The following is a 14,426-nucleotide window of genomic DNA, read 5'->3' as shown; positions in this document are numbered from 1 at the left end:
TCGATTGTATTGGTAGATGGAGATGATGGAGAAAATTGATAAATTGGAGATCCCACCGTCTTTTCTTAAAACTTTAAAATCACAGATATAGGTTAGAGTCAGTCCAAGCCTAGGCATGGTTGTCTCTGAGAAAATATTCATTGATGAATGCCTTAAGCAGGGCTGCATTCTTGCACATTTACTTTTTAACTTATATCCGGCAGACTTAGGATAGGATATTTGTGAAGCGAATACATTCCTCCCTAAAACATCTGGACAAATGCTGGATGTACTCCAGGATGCAGATGATACAGTGATTTGGGCCCGGGTCCCTTGTGGGCGGTAGAGAGCTTTAAGCGCGTCGCACTGACTGGCAAATAACTTAAGAATGATCAAAGATAGGACTAAAATACTAGTTTTAGTTGTTTTAGAAGGACAACTAACAATGTCACTGGCACTTAGAAGGCATGCTGTTGGAATGTGCAAATAGTGACAAGTATTTGGGAGTGTGGTTGGAAGGGAGAGGAGGCTCATCGCTGCATCTTCGGACACTGACATCGACTGTGTCAGCTTTAAATATCTCTTTTTCTGTAATAAGTCGGCAGGCTTCTCTTTTACACATGTTGCATTTAGTTGCTATTAAGTTTAAACCTGCTCTCACATATGGCTTGATAGTTCTATAAAGTAGTGATGTTTAACCTGTGGGCCAGTGACCCTGGGGGTCCGCGACTGTTTAGAAAATGTAAAATTATTAATAATATGAACCGATTAATAAAGTGTATAAAGTAAGAAGCAAAATGTATTATTGAAAATGTTAAAATGTTTTGTAAATGAAAAGGAATTTGAAATTGTAGGCTAAAAAATATATTTAAAAAATACATATAAAAAAGATATTAACAGATTTACCAACTCACACAGTGCCACCATGTCACATGATTTCGTCTCCCTTTTAAAAAATTGTTTTTTTTAGAGTTTTTATATAACGCGAACTAGACCCGAGACATCAGGTATCAGAGCGCTTTACATGAGCACCAGTTTTGTTACAGATGGACACATTCATTTTTAGGTCGAGCATTCGAGACTTTTTGTATATACTTTAGTATATATTTATATGTGTATGTACTTTGTAGGCTCTGGAGATCAGCCCTGGGACTTGTCTGCTTCCGCTTAGGTACTTTTTTTTCTGTTCAACTGCCTCTATTTAACTGTCTTGATAGAAAACGACCAGTAGAGGTCAGTAAAATACCAGAATTGCTTTCTGCTCAGGGACTTTCTTTTTTTAATTTTTCTGGCAACTGCCTCTATTTAACTTTCTTGATAGTAAACGAGCAGCAGAGGTCAGTAAAATACCAGAATCACTTTAGCATTCTCTAGATTCAGTCCATGGAAATTGTCTTACACGAGCACCCGTAGACAATAATATTTTTTTCAAATCTTGTATTTTCAGTGATATGACCACCGAAGGCCCTGATTTTATTTTAAAAACAGAGCTTTGGACTATACCATTTCGCGCTGAAAGGCAATATTTCTCTACAAGTGTTCCTATACCTTGCATGTCAAGCGGTTTGATGCTTTCTTTCCCTCCATGTTAAAAAACAGTCGATGTTTCAGCACCCAGGCTAATGTGCTGCATAGCTAAATACATATAAGATCCCAAAGGCAAGACCGATTGCATTGCAAATGCTTGTTTTTTTAGCTGCACCATCAGGATTCAAGCAAGCCGGGCCGACGACGGCTGAAATGCCAGAAACCGGCCCCCGGTAGCTTGTCTCCTTTCTGGTGAAGAATTGGCTTGGTAGTTTAGTCTGCCCTGTTCCCATGATGCACTGGGCCAGGGACAGACTGATTTGCATATAGCCAGGTTCTGAACTGGGATGGTGCAGTGAGATAAATAACGGTGATGGATCAAGCCCTGATCTTTGGACTGGGTAAGAGTGGTCTGCTTAATTCAGACACTCTGTTCATCACCACCCCCTTTTCTGAATTGTTTTTTTAGCTAGGCACAGGGAGATTAGGTGATTTGCCCAGAATCACAGGATGTTGAGCGTCCTTGCTGAGACTCGAAGTGTGGCTCAATGGTTGGAGCGGCAGACCTTGATGCAGAGGTCTGGCCCGGGACCAGGGTTCAATTCCCCGCCTCGGCGGGTCTTGGGCTCAAAATTCCACGGACCTGATAATTCTTGCCTCGGTGCCTATTCCAATCAAGAGTCCCACTCTGCAACTCTGGGCAATAGCTTGCTTAATCTCCACAACGGCCCCCACAACGCTAAGGATGCCTGGCCTCCACCTTGGGGGTGCCCAGGAGTGGACGCCTCACAGGGAAAGTCAGGATGGGTTCCACAGCAGTATTCGTACAAGCGCCTTGAGACCCTTGTGGGTGAGTAGTGCGCTATACAAGTATCAATTTTCAATTTACAAGCCGGTTCCCCAGCTTCGAAGTCGCCTGCTCTAAGTGTAAGGCTACATCCTCTTCCCTCACGCGGGCACACAGTGAGGAGCAGAAATGACATGGTGGCAGGGAAAATGAGCTGAAAACCACTATAAGCAGTTCATTTCCAGCTCTCTTTCGGAGGCAGTCAGCAGCCGACACTCATTAAGAGGTGTGAAAACACCCCAGGACATCAGCGACAGTCTCTATGACCCTTCGTCTTTTTTTTACGGGAGGGGGTGGCAGGCATGGTGAGGGGCAGAGTGCCTCTAAGGTAGCTCTCAGCATTGGACACAGTGTGTTAGACATACACATTGGTTGATATGTCTGATGCTTCCTGATTTAATCAGTATGGGCATATTTCTTGGTTTTAACCCACAATAAAGTGTATATTCTGAACATTGTTTTTGGTACCACATTAATCTGCTTTGAAAAAGCCCTTCAAGGATGAAACACATGTCACCTGAGATCATCTACGAGAAAGGGGAGAGAAGATGTAGCCTTACGGCTAGAGCAGTCGACCTCAAAGCAGGGGAACCGGGTTCAGGTCTCGGCAGGGACGCTCAACATCCTGTGATTCTGGGCAAATCACGTAATCTCCCTGTGCCTACAAAAATTGAATGTATTCATCTGTAACGAAACTGGTGCTCGTGTAAAGCGTTCTGATACCTGATATCTTCGGGTCAAGTTTGTGCGAAATAAAACTCTCTTTTATTATTATTATTTATTATGAGGCCTCACTCCCTTCAAGGCCTTGCCTCACCACACACACAGTGAAATTCATTTGTAAGTTGGCAGGCATGGATTCATTTGTGGGACTAGCGCAAGAGCATCTAACAGAATATAGTATGGACAATGAGTGGCCTCAATTCAATTTAGACAATATCCAACATTCCTCTTAAAATTAAAGGTTTTATATTTTTATATTTGTTCTTGAATTAAACAAAATATTTAATTATTTATGTATTTATTTGATGAATTCGCGTTTCTGCATTTTTTTCAGTATTGTTTTGTAGTTCAAATCATCGAAAATGCCTGGGTCAGGGTCCCCTGCTTACAGAAATGACCCAGTGGGGTTCTTTATATTCCCATAAGGATTCAGTGTGGGTCCCTTTTGATGAAACAAGCTAAACTTGCATGCTTTCACAAGGATATATTGGAGTTGGGTGCACGGAGACACTCCTGGATGGCGCACAGCTTATATGAGTTTCTCTTGAAGTAAAAACATACAGCACACCCATTCATTTTCAATCAAAAGAGAACATGAATGAAATGTAGGTTCTGGTTGATTCCTCTCAGAGATTTTCGATACGGGAGGTTAAACCGAGAAAGAGACTCTATTTGTCGTCAATGTGCTTTGACGGAGAAGTCACTGATCCACAAACCATGTTTTGGGGAAAAATTGAATACAGGTGGATGACAACTTTTAAGATAATGTTTTTACATCTAAGCATATGGAAATGTCAAGAAGTGGTCAAGATATGTTTGCTGGGATTTGACCACCCAATTGACTGGAAGATTTTTAAAATGTATGTCGATTGCATTTAGGAAAGTTCTGACACCGGTGGTAGACATTTTTACTTGAGGTGGTAGACATTTTTACTTGAAGTTGAAAACTCAATTATGCCTGAACAGCAGCCCATAGTGCTAAGATGTAGATTTTAATTGTAATGATTTTAAAAAAATTGTACAATAACATTTTACTTTACAAATTCTAAATGAAATTATATGGAAATAAGATAATAATAAAACCTTTTTCTAACCATAGTGATAACCGTAGCACTAATTTTAATTACGTAATTATTTTATACCTTTATTTTAATTTATTAATACTAATAACACTAACTATATCATTTAATTACAATAATTACTAATAACATAGTATTATTGCAGCACTATCACTGTTCCCGAATTAATTTTAATTATGGTAATTTCCAATTGATGACAATAGTGCAAATCTGAACCCTAACTTTAAATGAAACTCTAACCCTAAAGAACATTCTTATAAATTATTTAAAAATAATGTAGTGACAACCCTAATTCTAGATTATACTCACCTTTAAAGTCGCTTTCCTAATGGTTAGGGCAAAGTGCTGGTTTGGATTGGCCAATGCAGATTAAGTAAAAATGTAGCTGAAGTAAAGGAACAATTTGTCTATCAACGTAATGACGGCAGAGTAAATGTTGGACATTGTTCTGCTAGCTAACCTTAAGCGACTGAGTTTCCATAATTTCACAACCAAACGTTCAGAGTCTGACCACACCTCCAAAGTCAGAGGAAGTATCTTATATTCAGTGCCTAAGATCTTATATTCGATGGCCTAGTTAGTGTTCACATCCCACTAAGCACGTCATGAGCGGCACCAAGAATTTGGAACGCCCTACCTCCGAGCATCAGAAAAATCTCTTCTACACCACTATTCAAAAGGGAAGGAAAATCATTCCTGAGGAGCAAATGCCTTCCTTAATTACGCATATGCCTCACTGCATGGGGCACTACTATCACACCGGCTATTTCACTGATTTGCGAGGCACTGATCCAGGCCACTACTTCTAACTGTTCTACACTTCCCCTAATGACTCCCTTGCCTCTATGACTTACTTGTACGCAAACTTTTTCCTACTGCTCAGAACAAATCGCTTCTGCCACCTGCCGAACCTTGTTAACAATATTTTGATTTTATTTATTTATTTATTTATTATAAAGTTTTGTATAGCGCGAACAAGACCCGTGGGTATCAGAGCGCTTAACATGAGAGAGGAAAAGGGTTAACATATATATAAACAGTAAGCGAGCAACCGCTGTGAGGTAGATGATATATATATTCGTAATACCTGTGAGCGTTAGCGTAAATAAATATGCCATGACTAAATTAAAAACAAAAGCATGTATATATAACAAATATGAGGTAGCTCGGTATAGGTTCATGAAAGATGCTGTTCTCCTGTTCACTCAAAATAACCATTATTAGTGGCCTATTAGGTTGTTCTCATATCATAGGATACGTATTCCATTATAGTATTGCCTATGCCTCCCTTTCTAATGGCGTACATGATCTGTACTAGGCAGTAGTATATCAGAACCATGAACAGTGTTCTAAGTAATGTATCTATTCATCAGCAGGCTCTTCACTTCCCGCTTGAATGTTACCAAATTCTGGATCTTCCTGATGTTTGGAGGGAGTGAGTTTCAAATTCTGGGGGCAGCTCCTGAGAACGCTCTGTCATAGGTTTTTTTCTTTCGGAAGAAGGCTGGCCGTAGTAGCAACTCCTCAGCACTCCTAGCTGGTCTGTTGCCACCGGACAACTGAATTTTCTTGGCTAGATATCTTGGGGTGTTGTCGTGTAATGCTTTGTGTGTGATGCATGCTATCTTCATTTGGATTCTTGCTTCGTACGGTAGCCAGTTTAATACTTTCAGGTGCGGGGATATATGATCATATTTCCTGGTTCCGGTGATAAGTCTTGCCGCAGCGTTAAGGCAGGCTTTCAGTGGTGCTGTGGATGTTTTTGGTAATCCAGCCAAGGTGGTGCAACCATATTCAATCCTCGAGATAACTAAGGATTGGATTGCCACTTTGAGGTCAGACTCTGTGATGAATGGTTTCAATTTTCTTAAGTAGTTCAAGTGAAAGCGGGCACTTTTCGCCATTGAGTTAATGTGGGCTTTCATGTTTAGATTCTCGTCTAGGGTGATTCCTAGACATTTAGCTGAGTTGACAAGGGTTGGGGTGCAGTTTAGCGCCGTCACGACTTTCGTCCATTCCTTTATTTCTGTATGGCTCCTTGGTGGAGAAATTAGTAGGAACTCTGTTTTATGTGCATTCAGCTTCAGGTGGTTTGTGGTTAACCATTGAAGTGCCATTTTTAGTGTCTCATTCATTAATTCCAAATCTTTTAGGGATGCGATCTTTAAGTATATTTGCGTGTCGTCAGCATACATATGATAAGAAATTTGAGATTTTTGGAGAATTTCTGTGAGTGGTTCGACGTATAGGTTAAACAGATCTGGGGATAGTGTCGATCCTTGAGGGACTCCAATTGAGATAGGGCACGGAAGTGAGGTTGATTGGTTAACCAGGAAGCGCTGCGTTCTGTTCTGTAAAAAGGAATCGAACCATTTCAGCACAATTCCCGATAATCCCATCCTGTCTCGTAGCCTGGTCAGTAATGCTTCATGATTTACCTATCAAATGCCGATGACAGGTCTAGGAGAATCAGTAACCAAGCTTGATTTTGGTCAAGGGCCTGTAGCGCGTCATCAATAATATGGAGAATCGCTGTTTCCGTGCTGTGCCCTGCTCTGAATCCTGATTGACATTCGTCTAGCAAGGAGAATTTGGTGATGTGTTGGCTTAGTTGGTTCTGCACACATTTCTCAGTCAGCTTGGCCAGTAAAGGGATGTTGGTCACTGGGCGAAAGTTATTTGGATCTGATGCATCCACTGTGGGTTTTTTGATTATGGGAACGACTTGACCTGTTTTTAGGCAGTCGGGAAGGATCCCTTGTGAAAGTGACGCATTTATTATTTCGGTCCATATTGGAATCAGGATGTGATTGATTTCTTTTACGCATTTTGCAGGCAGAGGGTCTTGGTAGTGGTTGTTAGGTTTGATTCCTGAGAGCGTCTTAGCAATCGTGTGTTGGTCATATAGTTCGAATGTTTCCCAACTCGCCTTGTTTTTTGCCATAGTGTAATCCGTTGTGCAATCCGTTGTAGAGTCAGCATCGTTAGTAAACCGAGGTTCGTTGGGAAGGTTCAACGCCGAGTTTCTAAGCTCTACTTCAAGTGTTTTGGCCTTTTCCGTGAAAAATGTGGAAAATTCATCACAGTTTAGAGGTGTTTTTGAATTTTCTAGCACTGATTTGGCTAGTTTGTTTGATTGCTCCTTTAGGATTTCAAATAGTTTTCGTGGTCTGTTTTTGGCATTATCCAGTTCTGCTCTTATAAATTCCTTTTTTGAGTTGATGATCTTTTTATTATATTGGTTCCTTATTTTTCTGAGGGTTTCCAGTTCAGGAGATGATGGGTGTTGCTTCCATTTTCTTTCGGCCATTCTCAATTTGCGTCTATCTCCGTTTAGTGCTTCGTTAAACCATGGGTTTTTTGTCTTTTCTGAGAGTCTTTTCAATTTTAATGGCATGGTGTTATTAACGATATTTTCAACAGCTGCTATGTAGTGATCCGTCAGCTCGTTAACTTTTTCCAGGTTGTTGGGTGGCTTTAAGTCTCTTTCGCAGCTTTCGACCAGTAGTTCCATATTTGCTTCTTTTGTGTCCCGGGTCCATTTTTTGGCTTTGAAAGGTTGCCTGGTCCTGCCTTTTCTCATTGTGGGTATCATGAAAGTTATGGCATGATGATCAGACCAGTCACATGGTGTTATGGAGTGGATTGTTGCAGCATTGTTTCTTGAGATAATCCAGTCTAACGTCGCTCCTTTAGAGTGTGTGGGTAGTGTGCACGCTTGAGTGAGGTTTAGCTCAGTGAGGAAGCCTTTCAGCATGTTGACCAGTTTGTCATTGCAGTTCTCCCAGTGAAGGTTGAAGTCGCCTAGAAATATGTTATTGGCAGCGTTGTTAGAGTTGGCTGTTATGATCTCCATTAACTCTACTATAAACTTTTCGTTATCTCCTGGTGGGTGGTAAAATGTATGCAAGTTGCATCGTTGAATGTTAGTTGATCTTATGTTAAGACCAAGATACTCACAGGATTCTAGCGGGTCGGCCTGAATTTGTTTAACCTCTATGTCAGATCGATGAATACAGGCTATCCCTCCCCCTAGCTTTATGGGTCTATCAAGTCTCAAAATGTTGAATTGCGGTGGTACTAACAGATCCATGGTTGGGGATGAAGATTCCGTAAGCCATGTTTCTGTAAGGATTGCCAGGTCAATGTCCTTGTTGAGGATGAGGTCCGCTATGTCCGATGCATATTTGGTTGCTGATCGACAGTTGAGTAGTAGACAGGTCAGATGTTTTTCTTTTGTACTAGTGTTCGCATTTTCGGCTTCTCTGCTCTGTTCTTGCAAAATGTTTTATACTTACTCTGCTCTGCTTTGTAAAGTGCTCTGATACCCTACTCTTGGACTTGTTTGTGCTATAGAAAACTATCAAAATATAAATGAATATAAATATAAATAAATGAGCCAATGAGAGGGCTCAGGTTAACCACTAACCACATTCCCATCACAACTTGTGAGAAGTGGTGGGATTTTAGCCTTTCAGGTCCAACTCCAAATAACTCGCAGTTGACAACAACTCTCAGCACCACAAAGGACAGAGAGGTACAAGAGAATTGAAAAAGAGGACTGAGAATGGTTTTGTGCCAAAAAGATCAGGCGAATAAGGAAAGGAACTCTGACTGCCGGGTATCGGAGTCAAGGATATCGCTCTTTGATCAGGCAGAGAAGTCTGTGAATAGATGACTCCCCGAACCTTGGAATTCTTTCAGTTAAAGGACAAACTAGAACCCGCCATATTTTATCCCTCTTTGAACACAAATGATCATGGGTTAACCTTCTTTTTGACCTTCCATTTGGTTGAGGGAGTACATAAAAAGGTCCAAGGAGGAAGTAGATGTGAGGTTTACCATTAGCAGGATAAACATGTATACAGTATGTGATGTAATGTAAGGGAGAACTTTTATAGCGTGGCTGCCACCCAACGGGTATCCTGACGCTGGGTATCGAGCCAAGACTTCCAGCCACAAACGCAGGAGCCCAGCCCCAGCGAGATGATGGATCCTGTGTAATCCCTAAGAAGGGGGCTGAACAAGATCTGAATTAGTCTTGTAGCTCAGTCTAGAACCCTAGAACCAGGAGAGACCAGTGTGGCATCAGGGGATATACAGATCATTGGTGCAACTGTTTCAAGAACAGCAACCCTTGGTAAGGAATCTTATCAGCATACAATTCCATCATGCTGCAGGCAGAAATTGACAGTGACAAGGGATCTGGCTTTAGGGAAAGGAAGATAAGAAAGACCCTGGATATGGCAGTGAGGGATACCGGTTTTCAAAAACCAGGCACTGGAAATCTGGCAATGTTCTACCACTGAAATGTAAGTACACATTGGAGGTCAGGAATTGGACTAGCCATTATTGTCTCCTAGGAAGGGTTTTCCTTCAGTTGATTTCGATATCAACCTAAAGACCAGTTTGGGACAACAGAATCAGGTAGTGGAGATGGGAAGGAGGCCAAAGTCCTAATCTCATTAAGCCAACCTTGCAAACTCATAAGCACAACAAGGCTCCAAGGAGTCCATCCCACTAATGATGATAGCCATGGCAACCATGTCATGGCAAACAAGACAGCCGGAAAAGGCCTAAGAATCATTCTGCAGAAAAGACAGTATTCCATCAAATGAAACTCCAGTCAGCTGCAGAATACTGAGCTGCTGTTCGAGCAGGACCTTGAAGAAAACTTGGCCCCGAAAGTTTGCAGCGCACTCCAGAGAGCCTCCAGAGAGCCTCCAGACTATGTCTGGACTCCCCAAAACACTGGATCAGGAATAGATAACTTGAAGGGCAAAGTCAGGACCCACTATCGATATCAACTGTATGAGTAGGTGAGACCTCTATACATTGATCCATGCAGGACCTTTTTAAGAATCTTCATTATTTTTCAAACTTTATACAGACTTAAGACGTACATATACACCACAACAGCCTGAATTTTACTGTAAAATGGTTACCGGACAATTTTCCCACTCCTCATCACTCTGACGGAGACCCCAAGAAGAAATGTTCGGCAGTAACCCTAATTTTAAAAGTCCCAGCCAAACCGATCAACAGAAGATGTACCCTGAACTGCACCATCCTGTTAGAGGAAGAAGTGATCGAGCAACTCGTTACAGAGACAAAAAAAATATTTTTAACTAATATGGGCAGTACCTCAATTGAAATTGTGTGGGACACTTATAAAGCTTTCCTGATGGGATACATCTCGCTATCTAAATTGCCAGGCAGAAAAAGCACAGAGCTGAGGGAGAGGAGATAGAGGGTAAAATTCAGAAGATAGAGCAAGGGCTCATCCCCCTTAGTATTACCTCATCGGTTGGAGACACTCTCGCGGACTTAAAATCTCTCAGACTAGAACTGGCAGGGGTGATAGACGTAAGGCTAAGAAAGAGGTGGCGGGCTAGTAAGCTAGCTCACTTCGAGTACGGGGAAGGCTGTGGGAAACGTCTAGCGTGGAAGACCAAACAGGAGCTAGCAAAAGGGAACATCAAAGAAGTAAAGTGTGATATCTCCGGGAATCTACTCAAGAGCCCTATAGAGATGGAAGAGGCTTTTCAAAAGCACTTCGAAAAGGTATATAGAGAAGATCTAACTCCCAAGAGGAGGAAATAAAGGCCTGGTTGGACCAATGTGCTCTAAATAAAATCAGTGAGGAGAAGTCTAATAACCTCAATAGCCTGATAAATATAAGGGAGATTAAGAAAGTATTTGAGGCAGAGGAAACCGGTTAAGCGCAATGACCGGACGGTTTGCCGGCGGAACTATATAAATCTCTAATGGAGGTTCTCATCCCCGCTATGGAAAAGCTATTTTCTTATATTTTTTAAAAAGGCGGGAGTATGCCACATTTGTGGAACGAAGCCACAGTGACTTTGATTCTCAAACCATCAAAACCATCTAGTCACCTTGATTCATATAGACCAATCTCTCTGCTTAATCTGGACTACAGGATCTTTGCCAATATTTTAGCAGAGAGGTTAAATGGAGTCATAGGTGACTTATTGCACGAGGATCAGAAAGGTTTCTTTCAGGGGAGGGGTATTATAGATCCTACATTTAATCTGATCGGAGCTATAGATCTAGCCACACTCCATACCTCTGGCTATCATCACGTTGGACGCAACAAAGGCGTTCGACCAAGTTAATTGGGTCTATCTAATGCACATATTAAGGGTGTGTAACCTGGGGGAAAGGTTCCGCAGGGCGGTTTGCTCGATCTATCAAACCCCCATAGCCAGAATTTTAGTGAATGGGAACCTCTCTCCTACAGTTGAAGTTCAAAGGGGAACAAGGCAGGGGTGTCCATTTTCACCGTTGCTTTTCAATTTATACATTGAGCCCCTAGCAGAAAACATCAGAAGAAATGTTGGAATACTCCCCTTCAAGTATAAAAACTGGGAAAAGAAGATGACTCTATATGCTGACGGTATGATGGTGTCCACATCGGACCCAGATACAGCAATTCAAATTATATACAATGAAGCACAACAGTTCGGCTGGGTATCAGGTTATGAGATCAACTAGTCCAAGACGGAGTGCATGGGCTGGAATTTGAATCTGAACATCCGCACAATAAAAAGAGAGATAAGATATTTGGGCATTATGATAACACAGAAAATCGAGGACATTACAGACACCAACCTCTGTAAGGTTAGCAAAGAAATCTGTAATTCCCTAACGAGCTGGGCATATCGACCCCTGACATTAATCGGTAGAGTTAACGTAGTAAAAATGATGATTTTACCAAAACTTATTTTTCTGTTTCAAAACATTCCACTAGCATTCAGAGAAGAGGGTCTAAGAAAACTTGAGGAAAAAATAAATAATTTCATATGGGCCTTTAAAGGTACGAGAATATCTTGGAAAAAACTTTGTAGAAAGAAAAATAAGGGAGGATTGTGCTTGCCGGACCTAGTTCTCTATGCATGGACATTCCAAATAAGGGCGGTAAAAATGTTCATGAGTGAACCGGACAGCTCGGTTATTGGGAGAATGTTCAAAGTAATGTTGCTAGATCTAAAAGGAGGAGACTAAGCATTTATATATATATTCGGAGATCCGAGATTCTTTAAGAAAGTATGACTAAAGTCCTTAAACGGGCTATCGTCTACTTGGTTTAAGATCAGAAAGATTTTGAAAATCAGCTACTATAGCGCTATGGCACCTATTTGGGATGCCCCAGGCTCGCCCGAGTGGACCAGGCATTCTTTGGTAACCCCGTTAAAGACAGCTGGGATATTGTGTTGGGCACAACTTATACCAGAGGGCTCCCTGTTGTCATGGGACAACTTGAGGAACATTACAGACAGTGAAATATCAACATTTAAATACCTACAAATAAAGAGTTGGAGTCAAGCGGTTGGAACAACTGTTGGTTTCTCTCATGAACTGGAGACAGCCATAAGGAAGAAAAGTGGCAAAAAGAAAGAGGTAGCAAATCTATATTGGCTCCTGATAGACCTGTTTGACGGCGACTTCAATCTTCCATCGCAGCTGTGGGGGGAGTGCTTGCCGGGATCCAGCACAGAAGAAATATGGCAAGTATCTGATTTTTTATACTCCACAGTTCAAGCTGCAAACTTAAGGAGAAATCATATCTTTTGTCTCCACAGGGTATACTGGTCTCCTTTAACCCCTCCCATGCTCGTGACGGAACCGTTCCATCACGAGCCTCGGGTGGGCTGTGCTGGTTTCGTCACGGCCCGCTCGCCGGGCCTGCGCGGCGCGAATTCCGCTCCTGCGCTGACGTTCTGAAGAGCAAGCGGGCCGTGATGGCACCGTTCTGTCACAAGCACAGCTCACCCGCGGGCCATGACGGAGCGGTTCCGTCACGAGCATGGGACCGCCGCGCGGCCCCGCCTCCCCCTTAGCGCTGCGGCGGAATAGCCGCCGCAGCGAAGGGGTTAAAACTCTCCAAATTTGTGAAGGATACTATTCCGTGCTGCCCGAAATGTCATCAGGAAAAAGCGGATGATGAGCATATGTTTTTAAGATGCCCATTGTTATATCATTTTGGGCCTCTGTAATCAGAGGTATAGAAGTCATATTTGGTTTTAACATCCAGGTGAGCATAATCCTGGTATTCTTTGGGGTTTTTACAAATTATGAATTACTATCACTAGAGGAAAATAAACTATGTTTTTATCTAATCTTTCTTGCACGGAGAGAAATCTGTAAATGCTGGATTACAAATATATCGCCGACAGTTTTAGATTGGTTAACTTCTATTAAGTATACGATGAAGCTAGACAGGCCCGCATGGAAAAAGAAAAGTAAGGAAAAAGATTTTTAGTAGCCCTGTGCGCATTGGCTCGATATCTGTAATACCAGGGGTATGACAGTCCAATGATTATGCCTTTACATTGGGATACTTTACCCCTCTGGCATGTTATGGGGGGCCGCCCAGAGAGAGGAACAGAACAGACCGAATATGAGAAAGAGAGGCTCTGTGTAAAGTGCATACATCTAGATACAGAGCCCCCATGGTGGTGCCAATCAAGTGGGGGGCCGCAGAGAAATCGAAATGGCTCTGGGTACATCTAATGGCGAAGGAGGAAAATAAAAAAGAAGAAATGTTCAAGTAGTATTGCAGTGGTATGCCTCTCCTTGGAGTTAAAGGAAAAGTGTTAAGGAACTCTAGGGATAGCGTACAAATGGACACTAGTTTCTGGCATGATACGGTGCTTTGGGGTGCTCTTGGTCAGTGCAGAGTTATTGTTAAGTCCCCGGAGAACAGTGTGGGGTTGGCAATGTGTGGGAAGCGCCTGCTGTTCCTCTTACCTTTGCTGTACTGGACTCCCAGAGCGATCACACAGCCAAAGAGGAGGACGGCCAGAAACAGAGTCACCAGACACAGAACCAGCTCCATCTGAGTCCTGGCACCCAAGGGACCCAGGAAGTGTGCCCGACCCTTCCGGAACCCAACCTAAGCGATAATGATGGGATGGATTGGGAGGAGAGAATGGAGGAATGAAGGAGGGGGTGTAGGGATGATAGGGTAGATAAAGGGAAGTAAGGACAGAAGGAAATAATGAAAGCAGCAAGGAAGGAAGGAAGAAATAAAGAATGGTATTATGAAAGAAGATAGGCCAGAAAAAAAGAAATAACAAGGAAGGAAGGGACAGCAAGAAGGAAGGGTAAAGGCAAGAAAGGAAAGACGAAAATGAAGGAAGAGAGAAATGAGGACAGAATGGAAGGAGGAAGAGGGAAATAATGAAGGAAGGAAGGGCAAATAGGAGGTAAGGGTGGTGAGGAATGGAACAGCATTTTGGGAAGGAGAG

At 42.2% G+C, this 14,426-nt stretch overlaps 1 protein-coding gene across 1 annotated transcript in view; it reads right to left on the bottom strand.

The window, feature by feature from the left end:
- The window catches only part of ECE2 (endothelin converting enzyme 2), a 248,765-nt gene that overhangs the window by 79,111 nt on the left and 155,228 nt on the right, over window positions 1–14,426 (bottom strand). Inside the window, exon 3 of the mRNA XM_086944454.1 lies at window positions 13,927–14,071. Coding sequence (XP_086800580.1) covers window positions 13,927–14,071 — 145 coding nt within the window. The remainder of the gene's footprint in view (window positions 1–13,926; window positions 14,072–14,426) is intronic.

Source organism: Lissotriton vulgaris, chromosome 11 (genome assembly GCF_964263255.1).
Source record: "Lissotriton vulgaris chromosome 11, aLisVul1.2, whole genome shotgun sequence".
NCBI lineage: Eukaryota > Metazoa > Chordata > Amphibia > Caudata > Salamandridae > Lissotriton > Lissotriton vulgaris.
Note: the sequence above shows the minus strand (reverse complement) of the source record. Positions and strands in the feature narration are given on the sequence as shown.